The sequence below is a fragment of the Bufo bufo genome, chromosome 1, assembly GCF_905171765.1.
Source record: "Bufo bufo chromosome 1, aBufBuf1.1, whole genome shotgun sequence".
Classification (NCBI taxonomy): Eukaryota; Metazoa; Chordata; class Amphibia; order Anura; family Bufonidae; genus Bufo; species Bufo bufo.
Genome location: NC_053389.1, coordinates 553,869,687 through 553,897,331, shown reverse-complemented (window position 1 = coordinate 553,897,331; position 27,645 = coordinate 553,869,687). Strand labels below are relative to the sequence as shown.

The following is a 27,645-nucleotide window of genomic DNA, read 5'->3' as shown; positions in this document are numbered from 1 at the left end:
AGTTATCCATATAGAGGTGGTAATTCTTATCCAGCAGTGGGTGCAGTAAGTCCCACACAATCTTCCCACTAACTCCTAGGATGGGGGGCATTCTGGGGGTTTTATGCGGGAATCTTTCCCTTCATAAACACGGGACTTGTGGATGTACCCGGAGCTACTCTCACAAAGTCTGTACATTTTTATGCCATTCCTTGCCCGTTTGCTAGGCAGGTACTGGCGGAATCTAACCCTCCCTTTGAAAAGTAACAGGGACTTATCTACACATACATTTTTCTCTGGGTTGTACACCTCAGCAAACTTGGTGTTAAAGTGGTCAATGACAGGCCTAACCTTGAACAGATGGTCAAATGTCGGGTCATTTTGGGGTGGCCACTGTGTATTGTCGTTGTAGTGTAGAAATTTCCTAATTGACTCAAAATGCTTCCGGGTTATGGTCTGACTGTAAATTGGAGTCTGGTAGAAAATGTCCGAACTCCAATATTGTCTGACGTTTGGCTTTACTACGCCCATATGCAGCACGAGTCCCCAAAATGTCATCATCTCTGCTGCACTTACTGGTCCAACTTAGGGGTCTAGCATATGGCGAGGTAGGGTTCTGAGCTATAAATTGTTGGGCGTACAAATTGGTTTGGGCCACCATTACATTTTACAAAATCTACAGAGAAGAAGATTACTCTTGTTCTGTGAAGCCCGCATTATCTATCTGTATTCCGGAGCTGCCCACAAAATCCGAAATTTGAGGCTGTTAATCGTCAGAGGCTGGGGTCCATATGCGGTCACTCTGGGGGGCTGCCTCCGCTGGATGATGATGATGATGATGATGATGAGGGGGTAGAGGAGTAGAGGAAAGTGGCATCCTCTTCTCCCTCACTGGCCGACTCAGTATCAGAGGCAAGATACTCTTCAGCTGAGTAAACTCGTTGGGACAGACGGGCCATTTTTATTTTATTGGGATGTTTTGTGTGAAATGTGTAAAACTTTATTTAGTGTAGGGTGTGTATGTAGAGTTTTCACACCTGAAGGGGCTTGTTATAAATTTGAAATATAGAGAAAAGAGTAGAAAAAATAAATAAATTGAAAATTGCTGGATGCACGCACAAACCTACACTAACTAATTAAAATTGATTTCTATATATATGTATATGGAGATTTTTATATATATATATATATATATATATATATATATATATATCTCTCTCTCTATCCATGATATAAAACTAACTACACGAAAAAATAGAAATACAAATGTGCACAGTAAACTGTGCAGACCGGTCAGAAAAATTGATGTTTCTAATCAGCGCTCAGCAGGTGCAGCACGCACGCACACAGATATTATGTGCATGCAAAAATCTACACTAACGCTACCTAACTAAAATTGATTTCTATATATATGTATATAGAGATTTATATATAAAAAAATATAACTCTGGGCAGCACCGCAATCCAAACAGTAAAGAAGGAGTGCCAGCGCTTGTAACTTATGTTTATATCTTTAGGTGGTTGCAAGACATGAAGACCTTTTGGCACAAGCAACAGGAATGGAGTCTTTAGAAGGTAAGTTCTTGGCTGTGACGTGCCTTTGCTATGTTCATGAATATTTAGTATAAGTGATGCTTGATGCAGTATTTTAGAGACATTCGTACAGTGAAGCTCGATGAGAAGGTAATATGAACCATAGATGATGGCTTTTAAATGGGGCTTGTGGTTACACACTACTTTGGCCTCTTGAATAAGGTTACCATGGGTAATGTGAAGGAGAATATTTCAGGTAGACCTGCCACAGTAGGTGAAACCTCTTGACAAGGCCTCTTGTGCAGATTCGTAATTCAGAACAGCAGGATCTCCTAAGCACTCCTGTAGACTCTGCATGCATGGCGTTGTCTATGTCAGTGTTTCCCAACCAGTGTGCCTCCAGGTGTTGCAAAACTACAACTCCCAGCATGCCTGCACAGCCAAAGGCTGTCCGGGCATGCTGGAAGTTGTAGTTTTGCAACAGTTGGAGGCACGCTGGTTGGGAAACACTGGTCTATGTTACGTAGCATTTAGTTGTCAAAGGTTGCACTAATTATGAATTATGAGCGTTCACATATCCTTTCCATGAGTGACCCTCATTGTTTCAAATGGGTTATCTCACAAAAAGTGTTTATCACTTGTCCATAGGAGTTATGGGAATGTCTATGTCAGTCCCACTGAAGTGAATAAAGTAATGGACTGACATACACACTGCCACTTCATTGAGAGTGGGGACTAGAGGAACACTCAGGATCACTGCGGGTCCCAACAGTAAGACCCCTGGTAATCTAATATTTATAGCCTATACTGTGAATAGTTGAAAAATACAGTTTCATTGGATAATTACTTTAAAGGGATTGTTCACTTTTTTTTTTTTTTTTTTTTTTTTTTTTTACCCAGAGACAGGTGTACCTGGGGAAAAATCCATATTCACTTGTTATTCACCTCTCCATTCCAGATTCTTTTCACTGGTCTTCTGGTCCCCATCTCTCAACTTCTGCACAGATAAGGTCACATGCACTACTGTAACCAATGACTGGATTCAGTGGTATCATGTACCCAAGTGGCACATTACTGCTGGGTCATTTGCCCCTTGGGGATGCATCTCCACTGAGGCCAGTCATTGGCTTCAGTGGCACATGTGACCCCATCCATCGTGAAGTTCATCAATGGGGACCAGAAGACGGGGGAAGTGAGCCCGGGAGCCATAATGGAGTGGCAGAGAGCAAATGAGTATAAAGTTATCCAGAGATACAGCTGGCTGGGGGCCAAATTGAAAAAAAAAAAAAGCTGGACAACCCCTTTAAAGGGGTTTGTCCGAGTTATTTTTTTTGTTCTTTGTATGTTTCTAACTAATCAAATGTAACAGCTTTACCATGCACTTACTGCATCTGTAGTTGCTCCTTTCTAAGATTTTACTGAGGGTCACATGACCTGTGATATTAGCTTCTCTCCCTCTGATGCTTCGTGCACAAGCCTGAGAGAGCAGATATGAGTCTGTACACGAGACGTCACTGTGCTGGCCACGCACCCCCTGCACTGCCGGCTGCTGCTTATTGCGCTCTCCCTGGATTCTTAACCGCTTCAGCAGCACAGACTCAGGGCTGAAGGCTTTACTGAGTAGCTGCAGGCAGTGAGGAGACAAATGCTGGACACAGGAGTTGACAGAGGAGTTCTGCAGAGCATTGCACAACAGGTAGGGGGAAGATCCTGTGTGTATTAGCAGTGGCATTGTACAGCTGGGACCTGTAGTCCTATACATACAACATGCTGCTGAGTATCCCAGCAGGCAGACATGTCACTCAGTGAAGCACTTGCATTCACTCCCTTTGCAGAGCAGGGGGAGGGGCAGAGATTGTTGTTATTGCAGGTAAACAAAGGGCCAGAAGAGAACCAGGGAAATGAGGAAATATCATTTTTTTTTACCTAAAACTTGCTTAGCTCAGTTATATATTGCTGCCCATCAGATTTACAGTGCAATATATATATATATTTTTTTTTCAGAACTCTGGCAACCCATTTAAACTCTTTTTCCAGCGCCCACTGCAGGCACCATAGCTGCTGGGTATCTGCTTTTTCATATAGCAGACACCTGTGGCTAATGTCTGTGATCGGCGATAATACTGATCGCAAACATTTTACCCTTCAGATGCTGTGGTCATATCTGACCTTGGCATTTGAAAGCTGAAAACCTGGAAGTGCTGTACTGTGGTGATCGGGGGAGCTGTTCATTTGTTGTGAGAGGCCTGAGCCTGCTGAAGACTACCAGGCCTATCACAGGTATATTCCACTGTAGGCCTGCAGGTGGCAGCATTACATTGGAATATACAGAATTTTCTGTTTAGCTGTGGATTTAATTATATTGCTAAAAAGAAATAGCAATCCAATGATTGCATGTTATTAGGCCCTTGGGGGGTCTTAAAAAATAATATTTCCACAGACTAAAAATGAAACATAATAGGCATCACCGTGTCCAAAAACGCCCGTACTATTAAATTATAAAAATATTTATCCCTTATGGTGAACAGTGTAATGGAAAAAAAATCATAATGGCTGATTCGCCATTTTTTCGTAGCTTCACCCCCCAAAAAAACTTAATCAAAAGTAATCAAAAAGTCTTATACACTCCATAATGGTATCAATAAAAACTAGCCCCCTACACCGCTCCATATATGTAACTATAAAAAAAAAAAGAGGTCAGAAGATTATGATGAAAACAAAATGTAAGTTTTTAATTCTTTCAGTATATAAATGTGGCACTGCTGTAACCATACTGACCTGGAAAATGAAGATAACAGGTCAATTCTACCGCACATGGAACTAGGGTTGTTGCGGGTATAGAAGTTTCGATACCCAATCGATACTTTTGTCCTGGTATCAATATGAAACCGAGATTTCCATTTTTTCAATACTGGGCTGTGCTGCTGCGCAGTCTAGTATCACAGAACATGAGCGCGCGGCTGTCAGCGTGCTCATGTTCCCTCAGCAGCACAGGGGAGAAGGAAGCTGTCTTTCCCTCCCCCTCTGTGCCGCGCTGCCAATAAAGAGAGAAGGGCGGAGGAGGGGCGGGCACACTGCGCCACCAATGATAGGAGGATCTTTCATGGGTCCGGACTTTAAGTAGCAGGCTACATAGAGCGGCGTCCAGGGATCTCCCTGCACTTACTATTATTCCTGTTCCGTTTGCCCGCTGTGGCCCAGTTATCGTCTCCTGCTCCGTATGCTAATTACTACTATCAGAGCAATGGGGAGGAGACATCAGCTTCTCTCCTGGGTGTTCCTTCTCCCTGGCTGTAGCGCTGTCCAACCGCAGCGCAGAACGTCACAGCCAGGGAGAAGGAACGCCCAGGAGAGAAGCTGATGTCTCCTCCCCATTGCTACGATAGTAGCGGCGCCCAGGAATAATAGTAAGTGCAGGGAGATCCCTGGGCGCCGCTCTATGTAGCCTGCTAACTTAGCAAAGTCCGAACCCACGAAAGGTCGTCTTTAATTTTTAATACAGGAGGCAGGTGCCGGCAGCAGAATCACATAGCCGGAACCCTGCCTCTGACAGGGAGCTGCGTTCAGCGGCAGTTAACGCCTCAGGTGCGGCACCTGAGGGGTTAACTGCTGCTGATTTTCTGCCGGCACCCGCCTCCTCTATTAAAGGTTAATTATCATTGGTGGCACAGTGCACCCGCCCCCCCTCCACCCCCCCAGTATTAAAATCATTGGTGGCAGTGGCCGCAGGGTCCCCTCCCCTTCTCATTGATGGCAGTGGCCGCAGGGTCCCCTCCCCTTCTCAGTAGTGGCAGTGGCCACAGGGTCCCCTCCCCATTGGTGGCAGTGGCAGCTTCTGATCAGAGCCCCAGCAGTGTAATCCTGGGGCTCCGATCGATAACCATGGCAGCCAGGTCGCTACTGAAGCCCTGGCTGCCATGGTAATCTCCCTGCTGCTGTGTGTACTATGCACAGGTCAGCAGGGAGAGTGTGAAATCCTATTCACCCTCATAGAGCTCTATCAGGGTGAATAGGACAAGGGATGAAAAGATCCCAGGTTCTAGCCCCAAAGGGGGGAAATAGTTATATAAAATAAAAATAAAGTTTTAAAAAAACACACCAAAATATTAAGTATAAATCACCCTTTCCCAATTTTACATATAAAATATATAAACAATAAATAAATAAACAAATCCCATATCGCCACGTCCGAAAAGTCCAAACTATTAAAATATTAAAAAAATAATGCGGTGAACGCTGGAACAGAAAAAAAAAACAAGAAACAAAGCTGCGTGATTTGCCATTTTTTTTAAATGCGTGTGGCTTTTTTGGTGTTTTATTTTTTTTCACGTGGTATCGAATGGTATAGAGTATCGCAATACTTTTTTTATGGTATCGAAATCAAATCAAAAACTTGGTATCGCAACAACTCTACAGGGAATGCCGTAAATACAAAACCCATAAAACGGTGAATTGGTAGCATTGTGGGGTTTTTTTTCAACTCCACCCCATTTGGAATTTTTTTTCCAGCTTCCACTACATTGTATACAATATAAATTTGTGCCATTAGAAGGCACAACTTGTCCGGCAAAAAACAAGCACTCATACAAGCACTGAACAGAAAAATAAAAAAATGATGGCTTCGGGAAAATTGCAAGTTAATGAAGGGGTCAAGCATTTGTTCAGATGTATTTGTGTCAAACTGTCCAGTTGTCTTGCGTGGCTATATTCCATGAAATTCAATGTTTTTTCCATTTCATCCTCCACGACGGCATACCATGAGATGACCCTCCTCCAACCAGGTAGGGACAGGAAGTTTAAAAGTAGGCCCTCCTTCATCTCCCCTTCAGTTCTTCCTGTCCCTCCAGGTGGGGAGAGGGCATTTCTCATGGCATTTGCTAAGGGACCACTCAGGCGGCAGTGTTGGGTGGAGATGAAGAAAATCTGTCCACCTGCATGGAGGCAGATGGCAGCCCCAACCTCTAGCTAGGGTACCTGGTGCTGCGGGAGTGGTGCTTCCGGCCTGGGTCTGTTCTCTCCTTCCTGCAGGCGTGGCAGGGAGGCCCATGCAGCGCCAGACACTCAGGGAGTCCCTCCGGTTGAGATGTGAAGCTCTCCCTGCCATCGATTAGGGTGGCTCTGGCAGGCATCCGCAGGGAAAGCGCCAGGGAGAAGGCCATGTGAATCCAACCTGTTTTTCAGCATATCTACCCTTTTTTTCTCTATTTCTCCATTTGTGCGTGTGGAGCGATAGAGATAATGCTCATAAGTCTAAGACAACTGCTAAAATAAGGAAATGTGCAGTATGCTCTTCTAAATCGTCAGAATCTTTCTCAAGCAGATTATGTTCCAGGTGTACTATTAACATCGCTAAAGATTTTACTAGTACTCAGACTCTGACTCAGATTCGGAGGTAGAGTCGGTTGACTCGAACGATTCATCCGGATAGAACTCTGAGTTTAAACGCTATTTGTTTTCTTGTGATGACACCAGAGAGCTTATTTAAGCCGTCAGAACCACTATGAATCTTTCAGACGAAAAGATACATAGATCTATTCATGATAAGATGTTTAGTAGCTTAGAACAAAAGAACAGAAAGATTTTTCCTGTTCACAAAAACCTGCATGCTTTGATAAAACGTGAATGGAAAGTTCTGGATAGGAAACCTTTTTTTCCCGAAAACTATTAGATGTAGACTCCCCTTTAGTGATGAGGACGAGATGTTACTAACCCAATGCCCTAAAGTAGACTTTTCCCTTACAAGCTAGTTAAAAGCTTCCCTTTGAGGATATGGGTTCACTGATGGATCCCATGGATAAAAAGGTGGACGCATGCCTTAAAAGATCCTGAAATGCGGCGGAATTATTTAAACCAATTCTGGCTGCTACTTCGGTAGCCAGATCATTAAAAAAATGGTTGTGCCAACTAGAAACCCTTTTAAAGGATAATACCCCCTTTGATTCTCTTAAAGACTCTTTTCCGTTACTCATTAAAGCTGTTGATTTTATATCGGATGCCACTGCTGAGTCGGTCAGGATGACTGCTAGATCTACAACACTAACAGTTTCAGCTAGGAGAGCTCTCTGGCTGAAATTTTGGGCAGGAGATTTGTCATTTAAAATTAGATTATGTAACATCCCCTTCCATGGCGAGAAAAAAAATAATCTCTTGGGAAAGAGGAAATTTCCTTTTCATTAATATAGAAGGGGAAGTTTCTTGCAATCCAAGAAAACGGACAAAAGTAAGAACCAGAATTCCGGAAAAAGTAGTCTTCTAAGCAACGATGCCAAATATGCAGTGGGGGGGAAGGTTAAAAGCTTTTTTCAGCGAATGGGAAAAAATAACATTGAATTCCTGGGTTTTAGACATAGTAAAATCAGGTTATGGGATTTTCTTCAGCCACCGCCCTTCACGAAATGTATTTCAGATAACTCCAGTTCAAAAATCCTCTCTGCTTCAAAATGAGTTAGAAAAAGGCATAAGGGAGATTTTAGATCTACACGCAATCGCTCTGGTCCCTCAAGGCCAAAGGGAAACTTGTTTCTATTCCACAGTTTTTCTCGTAAAAAAAAAAAAAACGGTGGAAAATACCGCCTCATAATAAATCGAAAAAAGTTAAACAAATTCACCAAGTATCAGAAATTCAAGATGGAAACTATTCCTTCCACGTTGAATCTTCTTAAAAAAGGGGACTTTTTGGCATCTCTAGACCTGAGAGACACCTATTACCACATTCCAGTCTGTTATTAAGATCAGAAATATTTAAGAATGGCGGTGTTCCTGGGGGGGGGGGGTGCTCCATCATTTCCAATTTCAAGTCCTCCCCTTCGGAATAACGTCAGCACCCCGTGTGATCACAAAAGTAATGATAGAGGTTGTCGCCCATTTTAGAAGGCAGAATAATCATCGTTCCGTATTTGGACGATTTGCTAATAATCGGAAATTCTGCGGCACTATTGGAACAAAACGTTTTTCTGTCCTGTCAACTACTTTACCAGCTGGGGTGACTAATAAACTGGGGAAAATCAAATACAGTTCCCTCTCAGCAGATAAAGTTTCTGGGGGTGTTGATGGATTCCACCAGACAGAAAACTTTTTTGCCCCCCTAAAAAGTAGAATCCTTTAATTTCCAAAGTATCGAGTTTCCAAAAACTCATGTCCTTACTGGGGTCACTGAAGGCGTGCATCTCTGCCGTCAGGTGGGCTCAGTTCCACACCCGCATTTTCCAGGATTGGTTGCTGAAAAGCTAGGACAGGAATCAGAACTCCCTGGAGGCAAATATTGCCATTCCCGGTTGTGTAAAGGACTCCCTGCTTTGGTGGGGAATCCTGTTCACCTACGGAAAGGAGTTCCTTGGATCTCCAAAGACCTAGTAGTTGTAACTATGGATGCGAGTCTTGGGGGCTGGGGGGCTCACTGCCTGCAATTCTCTGTTCAAGGTACGTGACATTGCCCTTCTGAACGACCTCACCTCAAATCAAAAAGAGCTCTGGGCTGTCTGGGAGGCACTAACAGCCTGATCGGATCTACTGTCGGGCAAAGACGATCAGATCAGATCAGACAACACCTCGGTTGTTGCTTATCTAAATCGACAGGGGGGTACAAGAAGCAGTGCTTTAAGTCCGATATCGGAAAAGAAACATATCTGAGGTCCCTGTCAGCAGTTCATCTAAAGGGGCATTTGAACTCAAAAGCGGATTTTCTCAGCAGGATTCAGTTGCTGTGAGGAGAATGGAGCTTACACTAGGATGTGTTCCATCAGATCTACGTGAAATGGGGATTTCCTCAGATAGATCTGTTCGCGAACTATCTAAATCCAAAACTGCTGAGATTCTTTTCCCTTGACCCAAGAGACGGGAATGTAGGAGTGGATGCCCTCTTGCAGACGTGGAACTTCTCCCTAGGCTATGCGTTTCCTCCCCTTCCGCTAATCCCTTCTTCTTTTTTTTTCCCTGGTGTTTAGAGTCTACGTTATCCCCGTCTTTTGTCATCCAGACAGTTTTGGGGTTCCTTCAGGCTGGGTTTAGCAAAGGCCTTCGCCCCAAGACCTTGAGAGTCCATATCGCAGCCTTAAGCTCCGTGTTTGATGTCAAAATAGATAACCATCTGTGGATAATCAGGTTTCTCAGAGGAGCAGACAGACTTTGTCCCACACTAAGACCTATAGTGCCCCTCTGGGACCTAAATCTAGTTCTGTCAGGCCTCACAGAATCCCGTTTGAACCTCTGTCTAAGGCCTTTCTTCGTTTGGTTACACTCAAGGCTGTATTTCTGGTAGCCATCACCTCAGCCCGTAGAGTCTGTGAAATCCAGGCTTTAAAAATGATCGAGCCATTTTGCAGGGTTTTCCCTGACAAAATAGTATTCCGCTTGGATACCTCCTTTCTTCCAAAAGTGGTGTCCAAATTCAATAGACAGGAAGAGATCTTCATTCCCTCTTTTTGTGAGACTCCTAGATCCTCTGGGGAATGTGGATTTCACTCCCTTGATGTGAGATGGGCAGTACTTCAGTACTTAGAATCTACAGGTCCATTTGGAAAGTCTGATTTCCTTTTTATCTGGTTCCAGGGTGGCAATAAAGGGAATAAAGCTACTAAACGGTCTATTTCCAGATGGGTAAAATCAGTGGGAGGTTCATGGGCCGAAAAAGCTGCTTCGGTTGTAAAAAATTTGTAGAGCTGCCACATGGGCGTCTCCGCATACCTTTATCAAACACTATAGGGTAGATGTTGGTTCTGGCCAGGATTTAGCCTTCGGGCGAAAAGTGCTACGGGCCATTGTCCCTCCCTAGTTTACTTTATCTGTTACCTCTCATGGTATGCCGTCGTGGAGGATGAAATGGAAAAACTGGATTACACTTACCTGTAATTTCCTTTTCATGAATCCTCCACGATGGCAGGGGATTTCTCTCCCCCTCCCCAATTAAAATAAAAAAAAAAAAATAATAATATATATATATATATATATATATATATATATATAATGTAGGTATGATATTATACATGCTTGTTCACCTATGAACTAGGTATGTACTAGAATAGGTATTTATAGATAAGTTTGGTTGTGGGGTGAATGATAAGGCTCTCCAAGCTTCGGTCCAGAAAGACACTGAAGTTGAGATGAAGGAGGGCCTACTTTTAAACTTCCTGTCCCTACCTGGTTGGAGGAGGGTCATCTCATGGTATGCCGTCGTGGAAGATTCATGAAAAGGAAATTACAGTTAAGGGTCCATTCACACGTCCGCAGAATGGGTCCACATCCGTTCCGCATTTCCGGAGGGCGCCCCCCAATCTTCCGGTTCACGTCTCCAGCAATTGCGGACAAGAATAGGCAGTTCTATGGGGGTGCCGGCCGGGTGTATTGCGGATACGCAATACACTACGGACATGTGAATGGACCCTTAGTGTAATCCATTTTTTTCTCTTCTTTTCCTTCTGCTTTCTAAGTTTATACTGCATACACTCAGGGCCGTCTTTAACAAGGGGCAGCTGCCCCAGGCCCAGTTGCTCCTCTTGAGCCCTGCTGGCCACTGCCCCGGGTGTCAGGCTGTCAGCTACACAGGGGGGTGGTGCCATGCCATGCCTGCCGGCACTCCAGGCAGCGAACTGTGAGAACTGTGATTCTCTTGGGAGAAAAGACCTTAGATGACATCATCACCATGTGACCAGTAACCTAGCAATATTACTGGTCACATGGCTATGAGGTAATCAAAGGTCCTTTCTACCAGGAGTGTTGCTGCAGGAGAAGTTTGCCTTAACTGTGGAGCTTTTTTTGTGAAGATTACATCAGGAAAAGGTGACAGGGGCTGTTATGCTAATATACTGTAAGCTACTGTATAGTGTGGGGTGCTATACTGCTCTACTGTATACTGTGGGGTGCTATACTGCTCTACTGTATACTGTTGGGTGCTGTATACTGTGGGGTGCTATACTGCTCTACTGTATACTGTGGGTTGCTGTATACTGTGGTGTGCTATACTGCTCTACTGTATACTATTGGGTGCTGTATACTGTGGGGTGCTGTATATTGTGGTGTGCTATACTGCTCTACTGTATACTATGAGGTGCTGTATACTGTGGGGTGCTGTACTGCTCTACTGTATACTGTGGGGTGCTGTATACGGTGGGGTGCTGTATATTGTGGTGTGCTATACTGCTCTACTGTATACTGTGGGGTGCTGTATACTGTAGGGTGCTATACTGCTCTATATACTGTGGGGGGCTGTTGTGGGGAGCTGTATGCTGTGGGGTGCTATACTGCTCTACTGTATACTATGGGGTGCTGTATACAGTTGGGTTGCTGTATACTGTGAAGTGCTATACTGCTTTACTGTATACCTGGGGTGCTGTATACTGTGGGGTACTGTATACTGTGAGTTGCTGTATTCTGTATAGTTTGGGGTGCTGTATACTGTGAGGTGCTGTATACCGTGAGGTGCTGTATATTGTGGAGTGCTATACTGCTCTACTGTATACTGCGGGTGCTGTATATTGTGGAGTGCTATACTGCTGTACTGTATACTGTGGGTGCGCTGTATAGTGTGGGGTGCTATACTGCTCTACTGTATAGTGGGGGGTGCTGTATATTGTGGGGTGCTATACTGCTCTACTGTATACTGTGAGGTGCTGTATACTGTATAGTATGGGGTGCTGTATACTGTGGGGCAGTGGCGTAGCTAGAAATGACTGGTCCCCACAGCAAATTTTTTAATGGGGCCCCCCTCCCCCAGTATTTTTTTTGCAACCCTTTCCTTTCATGCCGCCCCCATTACTGTGGCTACTAAAGATCGCTTTCTCAGGCCCGGCAGCTGTTCCATCCTTTTTCTACACTGTCTATACTGCCACTGTATATAATTTAATTGTGTAATACTGTTGAGGGGGCCCTGACAAAGTCTTTTAGTCCTCCTCCTCCTGAATGGGCCCCTTCTGGGTCAGGGCCCCAAAGCAGCCGCTTCGTCTGCTTCCCCTGTAGCTACGCCCCTGCTGTGGGGTGCTGTATATTACAGTGTGCTATACTGCTCTACTATATACTGTGGGGTGCTATACTGCTCTACTATATACTGTGGGGTGCTGTATACTGTATAGTATGGGGTGCTCTATACTATAGGGTGCTATACTGCATACTGTGGGGTGCTGGGGTGCACTGTAATGCTAGGGTGAGCCGAGCCCCGGTCTCCTTCCTGCAGAGTGGTGCCCACTTCCAGCCTGAGCCCAGCTGCCCAGAGCACTGATCCTGAGCCGCTGGAGTATTCAGAACTGGAAGTATTTACAGTCATTCACTGTAAGCTATATTATATATAGTGGTGGAGGGCGTGATTGCCTGCGAGGGTGTGGGGGGATCCAGGGGGCCCAAGTAAATTCTTGCCCACGGTCCAATCAAAATAAAAGACGGCCCTGCATAACACTACATCTTAGCATTTTCCTAGAATCCTAGAAACTAATGGGGTCATTTACCAAACTGGTGTAAAGTAGAAAAGGCAACCAATCAGATTCCACCTTTCATTTTCCAAAGGAGCTGTAAAAAATGAAAGGTGGAATCTGATTGGTTGCTAAGGGCAACTAAGCCAGTTCTACTTTACACCAGTTTGATAAATGACCTCATAAGTAACTGTACTTCAGGCTACACTTTATTAGAAGGTCCGGGAGCTAGCCTTATTCTTGATGGTAAATTGTGTAGTCACGTCTTCTCTTTCATCTATGTCTGAAATGATTCCTATGTTCAGAGTATACATACTCATTTGTTTGATACTCAATGATGATTGTAGCTTCAGTGATTCTGTATTAGCTCTACATGACTCTGCATTCCCCCTCTAACCCTGACTACTGGTGCATGGGAAGGAATACATTTCCATATATATATATTTATAGTTTGCAAATGCTTAAACAGGTTTTCTGGATTCTAGATTTTGACGACGTATTCTCTAGACACCTCGTTAATCTCTGATCGGTTGGGGTATGACACCTAAAAAAAGAGTGGACAACCCCTTTACAATTGGACAATACGTCTCCTATTAGTTTCTAGATGCTTTTAATATTAAGATAATCTGTCTTGCATTACCAGTTACAATATAATAATATAAATGCTTCTGCTGCAGCAAGTGAAAAGTTATTCTATGATAAGATGGTTCCTATAATTCATGCAATTTTGCTGCTCTTTTGTGGTCTTAGGCCAGTTTCACACTGGCTTTTATCTGTTCCGGCAGGGGAACAGCCTGTCAGATGTGTACACACGTATGCTGCCGAAAATCCAGCCGGTCCCATTCACTACAATGGGGAGCGACGTAGATCCGGGCACGGCAGATACCGCTGCACGCTGCTCCCCATTATAGTGAATGGGGCTGGGCGGACTTCTAGCAGCACACGTGTACACTGTAGTACACATCTGCCAGGCTGTTCCCCTGCCGGAACAGATAAACGCCAGTGTGAAACTGACTGTAAATAGCTAATTTTGATGTAAATGAGGCACTATTTGCCGTTATTCACCATTAGGTTAGAAATAGATACAACCTTCATGGGGTTTGAATGACATTTTTTGGGGTTTTTGGTGTGAGATTTTGATTGTGTTGTGCCGTTGAGTGACGGAATAAGGCACTGCTGCTCCCATTGAAGTTCCCAAGGATAGGACATCAATATCAAAATACTGGACAAACCCTTTAAGGCTAAAATTGGCTGCCTGACTAAGAAGTTATAACCCACTGAGGGTAGCTATATATATTTGAGACATCATTTCAAAATCTAATTTGTTCTAAATTGCTCTTGTTGCACCCAGGCCCCACTCCTTTCTGTGGCAAGCCCGTTCCCCGCTGCTTTGATTGACAGGGCCAGGTGGTGGCCAAGCAGTAAGGGAGGGGCTGGCCACAGAAAGGAGCGGAGCTTGAATGCAACAAGAGCAATGGTGACACCCTCATTGCACCAAAGGACTAATTTTCATATTAAAAAGTATCATAACTCTGTGTGCGGTGAGAGGCCTCCGGACTAAAAAGTTGGACATGCAGTACTTTTAGTCCGGCGGCCTCTCGCCGTGCACTGTAGTGCTGCGCCGGAGCTCCGCCCCTCGTCCCCATTATAGTCAATGGGGACGGAGCGGCGGCATGGCGAAATGGCAGGACAGATCCGACAGGGTGAACAGCCTGTCGGATCCGTCCTGCCGCTAGTGTGAGAGTAGCCTTACGCGGCCTTGGATGAACAAAAGTGTAACAGCATTTTAATCAGGTGACCCACAGCTACACATGTGGTGTTTCCCATAAAAGTGGTTTTATTTTGTAAAAGTGGTAAGAAACACACGCACACATGTTTGATATCACCCTGGTTTTGCCAGAACTTGTATAATAAAGATAAGGTGTTATTTAAATTGCCTGTGAACCACAAAAAATAAATAAAAAAAATTGTAATTTTTTTTTTTAAATTAATAAATACTAATCTATAAACCCTGTGCACACCAAAATGTGGTACCAATGAAAACTACATCTCGCCCCATATGATGGCTCAGTGATTAGCACTGGTGCCTTGCAGTGCTGGAGTCCTAGGTTCGAATCCGACCAAGGACAACATCTGCATGGAGTTAGTATGTTCTCCCCGTGTTTGTGTGGGTTTCCTCCCACACTCCAAAGACATGCTGATAGGGACCTTAGATTGTGAGCCCCATTGGGGACAGTGTGATGCTAATGTCTGTACAGCAAACAGCACTATATAAGTGAGTAAAATACTCCTCAAAAATACTAAAGGGGGTATTTTTACTTCTCCAGAAAAAATGTAGTGTGACCTCTGACGGAAACCCTGGTGAAGGTGTGAACGGAGCATTCAGTGCATGTAACATTTTCCTGAATTTGATGTGCTTATTACTCTCCAGTATAGTAGTGTGGTATGATCTGCTCTATTGTAACTTTTGGGATGCTAATTTTAAAATGTTCTTCTTGACATAATCACTTCTTCCTTCCAGTCATTTCCTCACTACTTTCCATGTATAGCAAAGATGCATTAGATAGATTTTTATTTTTATTCTCAACAGCAGGTGGCACTGGAAGTCTGGCTACTCTGTAGTATGTTTTTTCAAATCGTTGTATAATAATTTAAAGTTTCATTTTTCTTTTATATCTATGTAAGGCTACTTTCACATCATAGGGTCTCAATACTGTAGGAAAACACTTCCGTTTTGTCCCGATTTATTGTTAATGAATTGAACAGAACGAAGTGCAGCAGAATGCATTCCGTTACGTTTTTCTGTCCGGCACGGGATGCAGAGCAAAACAGATCCAGCATGAAACACAATGTAAGTCAATGGTGCCGGATCTGTGTTCTTGGAAACAAAAGATAACGTATCTGGCGCCCTTTGAATTACAATGGTTTTAGAGACGGATCCGTTATGGCCAATTTTGAGATAATACAACCGGATCCGTTCAGAATGGATGCAGCTGGTTGCATTCTCATGACGGAAGCGTTTTTGCTGAACCCTGCCGGATCAGGCAAAAATACTGAATTCAATGATTAAGATGTGTGTCCCAAGACGTCTGTCCACATAGTGTATGTATATCTCTCTCCATTTGTGTGTGTGTGTGTGTGTGTGTGTGTGTATGTGTGTATATATATATATATATATATATATATATATATATATATATATACATACACAAAGTGAGAGAGTGATATACATACACTATGTGGACAGACGTCTTGGGACACACATCTTAATCATTGAATTCAGTCCCATTGTGACAGGTGTATAAAATTGAGCACCTAGCCATGTAGTCTGCCTTTAGGCTGGGGCTACACGGTGACATGTGTTATATGACAATGGATCTAATGATTGTTAATAGTGTTACCGTGCCACATGTGACTGCAATACAGCAGGTGCAAAAAATCCAGGTTTCATGGACATTGGGTCACAGGTTGAAAATCGCACGCGACTTTTACTCGTTTGACTTTAATGTAAGTCACGTGCAACTTTTCTGTGTCTTTGCTGTGTTTTTACAGTCAAATCACAACTCTAAAATAGTCATGTTAGGCCACTTTCAAATCAGCGTTTCCATTTTGTTTAATACATCCAGATGCATCCGTTTAGTCCGGATCCGGTTGTATTAAATAGAAACTGAACAAACTGGATCCTTTGCCGAAAAAATTGGATCCGGCACCATTGACTTACATTAACTTTAATTCCGGATACGGTTTGTTCAGTTTTGCAGACTGGACACAAAGCTGCAGCTTGCAGCGGTCAAAAAACGGAACAAACCGGAACGGAATGCATCCTGAATTGGTTTGTTCTGTTTTGTCCTCATTGACAATGAATGCTGACAAAACGGAAGCGTGAATGTGAAACTAGCCTTAGGGTACTTTCACACTAGCGTTTTCTTTTCCGGCATAGATTTCCGTCCTAGGGGCTCTATACCGGAAAAGAACTGATCACCGTCCAAAATTCCAGAACACTTGCCGGAATGCCGGGTACAGCATTTTTCTATAGGAATGTATTAGTGCCGGATCCGACATTCAAAATACTGCAATGCCAGATCCATCCTTCCGGTCTGTGCATGCTCAGACCGAAAAAAATGAGAAAAAAATTAATGTCGGATCCGTTTTACCGGATGACACGGATCCGGCATTTCAGTGCATTTGTAAGACTGCTCAGGATCCTGATCAGTCTTAAAATGCCATCAGTTTGCATACATTTTGACGGATCCGGCAGGCAGTTCTGGCGACGGAACTACCTGCCGGATTCCTCTGCCGCAAGTGTGAAAGTACCCTTAGACAGGCTGCACATATTTTTTGGGTGTGCGACACATGTTGCCGTTCAGCCCCAGCCTTAGAAACTTTTCTGAAAGAATTCCAGTGTGTTCCTGTAAGGGCCCATTCACACGACCGCATGGCTTTGCGGATCCGCAAAACACTGACACCGGCCATGTGTGTTCCGCAATTTGCGGACCGCACATGGCCGCAACCATAATAGAAAATGCCTATTCTTGTCCGCGATTGCAGATAAGAATAGGGCATGTTCTATCTTTTCTGTGGAGCCGCGGTACGGAATAACGGATGCGGACGGCACACAGTGTGCTGTCCACATATTTTGAGGCCCATAGAAAAATGAATGGATCCGCAGACCTTCCGCAAAATTGCGGAACGGCTACGGATCTGTACATATGGTCGTGTGAATGGGCCCTAATAGTACTGTTGTAAAGTCTGTAGGAACAACAGCAACTCAGCCACAAGGTGGAGACCACGTAACGTTCCATATCCTCTGGCATTAAAGAGTAGGCAGGAGCCCGCTCCGCTCAGCTAATCCTGGCATAGAACGTTGTTACAGGGTACTGATTTGCTATGCCAGCATTTAGCCAACCTCAGGGGTACACCGTTCTCCGCTGCCCCATTGATACAGTGCAGAGAATCCGTACTCTGTGAGAAGTCAGCGATGTGCCAGAATAGTGAATTTGAAGCGCGGTTTAAATCAGGGCTTTAGGTGGAAATTTATTTAGTAAAAGGTCAAAATCAATTAATAACGTATATTAGAAAAAAAAAAATTAGGGTATTTGGGACACAAAAAAAAAAAAAGGTGGAAAAAAGTTTAGTTACACTTAAGGGATAACTGTCATATTTTCACTCCATATTAAATTTTCAAATATGTAGTTGCTGATGAGGTGATAATCCATAATCACTAATTATTTTGCTCACATACCCATGTTTAATTAGATTCTGTCCATAGCAACCGCTCTTCACCAGACTTCATTCTGACTCTCTTCTAAAGATGGCCGCTGATGCCCTCAACCTGAGGCTAAAGACCGCCTTCCCTCAGTACCCAGAATTCATTCTGCTCATCTTGGGAACGCGCAGCCTCACCTCACAAAATCTGCGTTCTCCACACTTAAACACGCCCTCTTCCTCCTGAGAGCGCTATAATACTCTGTAGAGCGGGATTTTGAGCTCTCTATGCAGCAAGTAAATTCTGCAGTCCGACGGGAGAGCGCACGCAGTGTCCGGGACTGCCCACTACTACGTTCTCTGTCTTCTGTTTAAAGGACACCTAACAATGCTCTTTTAGCGGCACCGCAAAATTGCCAGAGGGAGGACCGGACATACAGGAATTACTAGGTAATTCAATACCTAGCCAAAAGTATAAACTAGGGAACTAATGTAAACTTAAAGGGTTTCTATCACTTCGTATCACATATTTAGGTGTCAGACACTAGCGATCCGCTAGTGTCTGCTCTAACAAACCATCCTAATATGATAGGTTTTGGGGCAGCCGTTTCGCTAGAATAAGATCTATATGCTAATGAGCCTCTAGGTGCTATGGGGGCGTCATTAGCACCTAGAGGCTCCGTCTACCTTCATAAACTGCCGCCGCCCAGCACGTTCCTCCAGCCCGCCCATCTCCTGCTGAATGCGATCCTCCCCGTGCGCGTCTCTGTTCGGCGCATGCGCTGTGAATGTCTGACCGCTTCCCTGCTCAGACATCTCCACTGCGCCTGCGCCGATGACCTCATAGTGCTCCGAGGAACAGGCGCAGTGGAGATGTCTGTGCAGGGAAGCGGTCAGACATTCACTGCGCATGCGCCGAACAGAGACGCACACGGGGAGGATCGCATTCAGCAGGAGATGGGCGGGCTGGAGGAACGTGCTGGGCGGCGGCAGTTTATGAAGGTAGACGGAGCCTCTAGGTGCTAATGACGCCCCCATAGCACCTAGAGGCTCATTAGCATATAGATCTTATTCTAGCGAAACGGCTGCCCCAAAACCTATCATATTAGGATGGTTTGTTAGAGCAGACACTAGCGGATCGCTAGTGTCTGACACCTAAATATGTGAAACGAAGTGATAGAAACCCTTTAATGAGACACATCCAATTACCTAAAAAATATTAAAATATGACCGTTTCCCTTTAACCCCATCTGCGTAAGCCACCTTGACGCCTGGTAGATGGGCCCGACACGTATGTGCGCTAAGAGCTTCCATTATTCATTTATAGTCGGTATTGTACCACTTTTATCTAGAATGACCCCCATTTCTTAGCTCTATTGTTTGTATATATAACGGTGTGCAGCCATTTAGTTTTTTGTAGTTTCCCTTTAACATCAGTAACATCAGCACAAATATTGTGAGCCAGGAACTTCATGGAATGGGTTTCCATGGCCAAGAAACTGCATGCAGGCCTTGCACCACCAACCAAAGTGCCAACCATTGGATATATGGTGTAAACTGTAAAGCATGCCACCAGTGGCCTCTGGAGCAGTGGAAATGTGTTGTGAGAAATCACACTTCTCTATCTGGCAATCTAATGGATGAGATTGTTGAGCACCAGGAGGATGTCACCTGCCTGACTGCATTGTGCAAGTTATAAAGTTTAATGGAAATAATTCTATGGGATTGTTTTTCAGGGCTCTTCTAGACCCCTTAGTAAGGGAGGGAAATCAGCACACCAAGACATTTTGGACAAGGAAGCTGGCCAGTGCCTCAACATAACTTCGGCGGTCCACTGCCAGTGCAGGGGTTATTAAGACCGGTGTCTAAAACACTGTTCTTAATAAATGACCCCCAGAGTTGGGATCACAGTTACATTGGAGGAGTCAAATGCATTCAGAACTTCATTATCTGATTTATATAATGCAATAAGGTTCAGTGCTGGTGTTACTTATTTTTTGTGTGGAACCGGAAAACCCCTTTAAACAGGTCCTACAAGAAATATGGAAACAGTTATAAAAATAAAAAAAAAGGCAGGGGGAAGCAGTTTTACAGTATATATGGACAGTTATAAAACAGTCCCTATGTACTGTAGACCTGCTTCTTCATACCTTCTATACTTACTGTGAATGGCGATCACTAACTGCCTACTCTGTTATGTTATCCCCAGTGCCTCGTTAGTTAGTGAGCATGCCAGGCATACGGAGCACACATACACTGACAGTGTACAGATGACAGGGACAAGTGGTTTTATAGTATATTAGGTAAGGTATATCACTGTATGGGTGGGAGGCAGTGAGGACAGCAGCAGGACTGCTCTGTGATCTGTCTTCAGTGTTCAGTACTGCGCTGAGAAGGACAACTTAAGTCAGTAAAATAGTACAAAATCACTTGAGAAAGTATATTGCAAAAGTAATCCTAATCGCTTCCCCTATGCTGAAAAAGATGCAGTTACTCTTTAAATGTCTACATTACAAGTTGTACTGATTCTTTTCCCATAAAACTATATATCAATCTGCTCCGCTTCTCCTGCTCTATATCCTGCTGCCTGTAGATTACATGGCATTTTGTGGTTAGAGGTGCAATTTTGATGCAGTTCTTATTTCAATATTAGATGCGGTTTTTTGTTTGTTTGTTTGTTTTTTTGGGGGGTTGCAGTGAATCCAGAAAGAATGATAATTATAAAGGAATGACTAATACTTTCCCTCTCCTTCTCCTTTCTGTCCTTCTCTCTTTGGGATTGTTTTTTTTGTTACACATAGAGTTGCAAGAAAAAGTATGTGAACCCTTTGGAATGATATGGATTTATGCACAAATTGGTCATAAAATGAAATGTGATCTGATCTTCATCTAAGTCACAACAATAGACAATCACAGTCTGCTTAAACTAATAACACACAAAGAATTACATGTTACCATGTTTTTATTGAACACACCATGTAAACATTCACAGTGCAGGTGGAAAAAGTATGTGAACCCCTAGACTAATGACATCTCCATAAGCTAATTGGAGTGAGGTGTCAGCCAACTGGAGTCCAATCAATGAGATGAGATTGGAGGTGTTGGTTACACCTGCCCTGCCCTATAAAAAACACACACTAGTTCTGGGTTTGCTTTTCACAAGAAGCATTGCCTGATGTGAATGATGCCTCGCACAAAAGAGCTCTCAGAAGACCTACGATTAAGAATTATTGACTTGCATAAAGCTGGAAAGGGTTATAAAAGTATCTCCAAAAGCCTTGCTGTTCATCAGTCCACGGTAAGACAAATTGTCTATAAATGGAGAAAGTTCAGCACTGCTGCTACTATCCCTATAAGTGGCCGTCCTGTAAAGATGACTGCAAGAGCACAGCGCAGACTGCTCAATGAGGTGAAGAAGAATTCTAGAGTGTCAGCTAAAGACTTACAAAAGTCTCTGGCATATGCTAACATCCCTGTTAGTGAATCTACGATACGTAAAACACTAAACAAGAATGGATTTCATGGGAGGATACCACAGAGGAAGCCACTGCTGTCCAAAAAAAACATTGCTGCACGTTTACAGTTTGCACAAGAGCACCTGGATGTTCCACAGCAGTACTGGCAAAATATTCTGTGGACAGATAAAACCAAAGTTGAGTTGTTTGGAAGAAACACACAACACTATGTGTGGAGAAAAAGAGGCACAGCACACCAACATCAAAACCTCATCCCAACTGTGAAGTATGGTGGTGGGGGCATCATGGTTTGGGGCTGCTTTGCTGCGTCAGGGCCTGGACGGATTGCTATCATCGAAGGAAAAAGGAATTCCCAAGTTTATCAAGACATTTTGCAGGTGAACTTAAGGCCATCTGTCCACCAGCTGAAGCTCAACAGAAGGTGGGTGTTGCAACAGGACAATGACCCAAAGCATAGAAGTAAATCAACAACAGAATGGCTTAAACAGAAGAAAATACGCCTTCTGGAGTGGCCCAGTCAGAGTCCTGACCTCAACCCGATTGAGATGCTGTGGCATGACCTCAAGAAAGCGATTCACACCAGACATCCCAAGAATATTGCTGAACTGAAACAGTTCTGTAAAGAGTAATGGTCAAGAATTACTCCTGACCGTTGTGCACGTCTGATCTGCAACTACAGGAAACGTTTGGTTGAAGTTATTGCTGCCAACGGAGGTTCAACCAGTTATTAAATCCAAGAGTTCGCATACTTTTTCCACCTGCACGCTGAATGTTTAAATGGTGTGTTCAATAAAAACATGGTAACATTTAATTATTTGCATGTTATTAGTTTAAGAAGACTGTGATTGTCTATTGTTGTGACTTAGATGAAGATCAGATCCCATTTTATGACTAATTTGTGCAGAAATCCATATAATTCCAAAGGGTTCACATACTTTTTCTTGCAACTGTAGTATTCTTGTGCGACCATTCCAGACACTGATCTGCATACATAGGTCTGCTGTATAGTGCGCTGTTTAACATACAGTGTCAAAGCACGCTAAATGCTCACGACATAGAGCCTTGGAAACCATTTATTTATGGCAGCTTAAATAGAAAATGTGTTATGTTGTAGCGCTTAGTTCTGTTTTATAAGATTTCATTTACTTCTAATCTGTATTCATCTTTTAGGTGTTCTTCAGATGATGCAGACTCGTATTGGAGCTCTACAAAGTGCAATTGATAGGTAATTCTTATTGTCTTTTATCAATATAAAATGACTTCCATATATGCTGTAGATTAAACAGCTGTCTCTGTCCTTTCCAGAATCCGAACGAAGATTGTTGATCCATATAACAAAATTGTGTCCCGTACCGCACAGCTAGCACGTCTTCAAGTAAGTACTTGGCTCTCTACAGGAAAACTGAAGCTTTCTTAATTTGGTCATACATACTAGTCAGAAAGTGGATAGTACATGGCTGTTCAGTGGTATTTTATATTCATATAAAATTATCCCCAAAAATATGCTGGACTCGGAAATTCTTAGTTATCGCCTATGCAGTTGAAGCTTTTCATGCAGCAGATGTCCCCTTACTATCTGTCTCATCCGGCTTCAGATTGGAGTGTGCGCACTGGCATTCGGTTCTCCAGCGCTCCATCCTCTTCAGTACATATTAATTGTTATCCTCTTCTTTATAATGCCGGCCATTGCAGTTCAACTGCGCAGGCACAGCACTCCAGACATGGAGTCTGCTCATTAGAGCAGATAAGGGGAGCGTCGCACAGCGTTCAAGATGGGGGCTTTTGAAAGGAACCATCTTGAATGACTTAAATAAGAGGGGTCAGCACTGCCAAAACAGTGCACGGGCACTATATACAAGTGCAGCAGCCCCAGCCAAAAACAGCCCAAAATAAAGACCGGGATGAAAATCGCCCCAGGATAACAGAAGCTGGCACAGAATATATGTAAGTAAGCATAAAATATAAAGAAGTGGCCAACCCCTTTAAAGATGTTGTCTGAGACTGGGCAGAAATTCTCAGGGGCCTGAAAATGGTGTAAACCGAAAACAAAAACGCTCACCTTGTCAAAGCTTCCCCGTTCCAGCACCATGGCTCCCATCTATCCCTCTTCCGGTCCCCGGACTGGAAGTGTCATGTGATGTCTACATGCACATGACCACCTATGGCCAGTCAATGGCCTCAGTGGCAAAATGTACAGGGACCGCGCTAGAACAAAGATACTCTGACAAGGTGTGTTTTTTCTTCTCTGTGAACACCATTGTCAAGGCCCTTGAGAAGTTTTGTCCAGTTTCAGATAATCCTTTTAACCTATAAGGCATTCTTCCCTTGAATTGCTCATCTTGTAATACCCTTTAGTAGAAAAAAGTTCCCCACCCTAAATGCAGCAATCAAAAGATGCAAATCCTATGTGATTGGTAAGGGGGTGATAACATAAAGAAAAGTCCCTGCCCCTCCCTTTGTTTCCTTCTGTTATCTGCAGCTTTCCTCGTTCCTTACAGAGATGTAAAACTTTTTCATGCTGCTCCCCGACTTCAAATGAGTGCTACTTTTAGAATATTGATCCTGCAATCATTTGAAAGCTAGGATTCTGGCCTTTCATCTGATGCTGTAAGCTCTACCCCTTAAGTTCTGGCCACAGCTGTCATTCAAAGGCAAGAAATAAGTGTTAGTGTTAAAGGTCTTTTCTTACAGGAAATGTAAATATAAAAGAACCCAAGCTACTCCCCGCCCTTCGCTGGTCTTTGTTAGCAGACTGCGAGCAGTGACCTGCTGTATGGCTATCGTTGGCCTGTGCAGTCATGTGCCGTACTAACCTCTCAAGCATCGCTCAGTAGAAGAGAGTACTGCTTCTAATTTTTGTTTTATCATTTTTGCTGCTTCTTTCTTTATCCCTTACCCCTATATCATTTATAGAATAATACTGGGCCTAGCTCTGAACTTTATATGTTATTCCTTTATATACAGCTGATGTTAACTGACTAGTTATTTGGCATATGCTTACTAAAAATACTATAGTTCTCCAGCGAAAGATGTTCTTTTTTTAAAAATATTCTTTATTTTCCAATTTTCAATAAGAAGACAAAGTAACATGACATGTACAAAGATGGCCATCAAGAATCTACATCGAATACCACATAATGAACATCTTAGTTGTCTGATCATAAACAAATATGGATTCTTATTCTATCTATTATCAAACGTTCCTCTTTAGGAAGGGAGGTAGTACCCGGTATTAAGCTTGAGTTAGTCTGATCATACTCCCGTAAACTCTTTGTTGAGATTATGGAGAGGAACATAAATAAAAGGCCAGAGAAAGATGAGTTAGACAATAACAGACGAGAAAGAAATGAATAGGAAGTAAAGATAAAGAGAAAAGAGGGGAGGTGGGGGGGGGGGGAAGGAAAAGGGGGGGTTACCTTGATAGACGTTGTTTTCTCTCAGTTGCTAGTGTTACCATTAACCAGGAGGCTCCTCCGCCAGCAATCTCCAAGGACCCCACAACTTCAGAAACCTATCATGAGTCCTGTTTATCCAACCAGTCATCTCTTCAAATCTACAAATTTGGTTAACCTTAGCCTTCCATTCAAATATGGAGGGAGGGTTTGTGTCTAGCCAATGTAGGGGAATTATCATTTTGGCTGCTGCTAGAAGATGCGATACTAGATTCCTTTTGGATGGGGCATAATCAGGTGTGGGAAGGGACAAGACTACCATCTCTAGTTTAAGTTTGAAATCTGGGGTTGTGAGTTTCTGAATTATTGCTTCTACTTCTCCCCAATAAGCTTTTATCCGGGGACAGTCCCACCAAATATGTGACAATGTACCTATTCCTCCACCACACCTCCAGCACTCCCTTACCTCAGACAAACCCCTTCTGAAGAGGAAGTCAGGGGTTCTGTACCATCTTGTTAGCATTTTGAAATGGTTCTTCTGCAGACGAATACAAGCAGAGAATCCATGCGAGTTTGTTAGCACTCTTTTAACCTCTGCTTCATTTAGAACTTTGTTCAATTCTTTTTCCCACTCCCTAAGATATATGGGTTTCAGTGGTTCACCCAAGCCTCCCACCAAAGGATAGAGCTTTGCAACCTTCCTTGCGACAATGATTGGTGAGCAGATCAGTTTCTCAAAGTCAGTCAGAGACCTTTGGAGAGAGTATTGCTCTTTCAATTCTCCGCACACAGCTCTGATGCTCTGATATGGGACTTCATAAGAAAAAATCCAGGTGAGTCCACAATCGCACTTGGAAGCGTTTCCAGGATAGAAGATTCCACCTCGGGTGTGACATCCCTAAGCCTAGTTGATGTAAGATAAGACCACAGCTGCGGTTTGTCTCTGTTACTTTTATTTAGGAGATCCGGGATAAGGCTTACCGGCATCAGGGGAGATGGGTTGGGTGCAAGAGTTTTGCTCATTTCTTTCCAGACCTCTCCTAGCCCTCTGAGCATGGGATCTACAGTCACATCCCTATGTATATGTTTATCTGGGAGCCATAAGTGTTTATGAAAACTTTGGCCTGCACTATGTCTGCAGATAGCGTGTACATCTGGTTGTCTTTTAGGTTCTACTAACTCTAGCCATCTATTAAGCTGTATCGCTTTATAATAACTAGAGACGTCAGGCATTCCCAAACCACCTTGTTCCTTACTTCTGGTTAGGATTCTATGGGAAATACGGGGCTTCCTACCATTCCATAGGAATTTAGAGAACATACTCCTTACACTCAAGAGGAAGGATTTAGGAAGCCATATTGAAACTAATTGCATAGTATATAGGATTTTGGGCATTACATAGGCTTTTAAAATGTTTTTCCGTCCCATCCAGGAAAGATAAGGCAGATTATATCTCTGAAGCAGACTTTGTATTTCTTTCAAAAGAGGAGTATAATTATGCAAATATAGATCATTGGTGTCTTTGGGGATTTGGATCCCTAAATATTTAATTGGTCCCTTAGCTGACTGCTTAGAGCAGTTACTTTGGCTTTAGGTAGGGATATATTTAGGAGTTCAGATTTGGTATGATTGACTTTAAAATCTGATAGTGAGCTGTAGGTGTCTATTTTGTCCATCAAGTGGCCCAGCCCTTTTTCAGGGTCTTTTACTAAGAATAATAAGTCATCTGCAAAAGCAGTGCATTTCAGTTCTCTTTAGTCGTAGCTAACTCCTGCGATATCTGTTGATTGTCTGACTAGCTGCAAAAGTGTTTCTACCACTAATATAAACAGTGAGGGAGACAGGGGACATCCCTGCCTAGTCCCATTTGTAATGTTGAAAGTCGGTGACAACGTGCCATTGACTTTCAGCCTAGCATAGGGGTTTTGATAGAGAGTTAGGATTGCTTGTATAAACATGTCTGGAAAGGCAAACTGTTGCAGAGTCATTTTCATGAACATCCAATTGACTCTGTCGAACGCCTTTTCGGCGTCAATGCTTAGTAAAGCTAGGGGAAAGCCTTTTTTATGAGCTATGTGTATGGCGTGAAAAATCCTGTGAGTATTATCCTTCCCCTCCCGACCCCGGACAAATCCTGATTGTTCAGGTCCAATGAGATTTGGCAAAAACTTACTCATTCTGCATGACAAGATTTTGGCCCAAAGCTTCAGGTCCAGGTTCAGGAGGTAAATTGGACGGTAGCTTCCACAGTTTTGGGGGTCCTTCCCTTCTTTAGGGATTAGAGTAGCATGAGATTCCAGCGTTTGTCTAGGTTGGAGGTCACCTTGTATCAAGGCATTGCAAACATCTGTGAATCTAGGGACTAGAATGTCCTGAAATTTTTTATAATACAGCAAGGGCAGACCGTCTGGTCCTGGACTCTTGCCTGGCGGGAAGCTTTTTAGGGTGTCTGTTACTTCCTCTGTTGTTATTGGTCTGATAAGATATGTAGAATCCTCGTGTGTTATAGTCGGGAGATGTAGAGAGCTCAAGAATTTCCTAATATGTTGTTCTTTTTGCGATTTTTCCATCAGGTGTATCTTTCTGGTGAAGATTATATAAGGCTGAGTAGAATTCTTTGAATGCCCTGGCTATCTCTGGTGTCTCCTGCGTTAGATTACCATT

At 43.4% G+C, this 27,645-nt stretch overlaps 1 protein-coding gene across 4 annotated transcripts in view; it reads left to right on the top strand.

Moving 5' to 3' along the window:
- COG5 (component of oligomeric golgi complex 5) overlaps window positions 1-27,645 on the top strand; it is a 413,671-nt gene that overhangs the window by 9,773 nt on the left and 376,253 nt on the right. For all 4 annotated transcript variants that reach the window (XM_040412854.1, XM_040412847.1, XM_040412840.1 and 1 more), the window contains exons 3-5: window positions 1,497-1,554; window positions 22,760-22,814; window positions 22,895-22,964. In XM_040412854.1, the coding sequence (XP_040268788.1) occupies window positions 1,497-1,554; window positions 22,760-22,814; window positions 22,895-22,964 (183 nt within the window). The remainder of the gene's footprint in view (window positions 1-1,496; window positions 1,555-22,759; window positions 22,815-22,894; window positions 22,965-27,645) is intronic.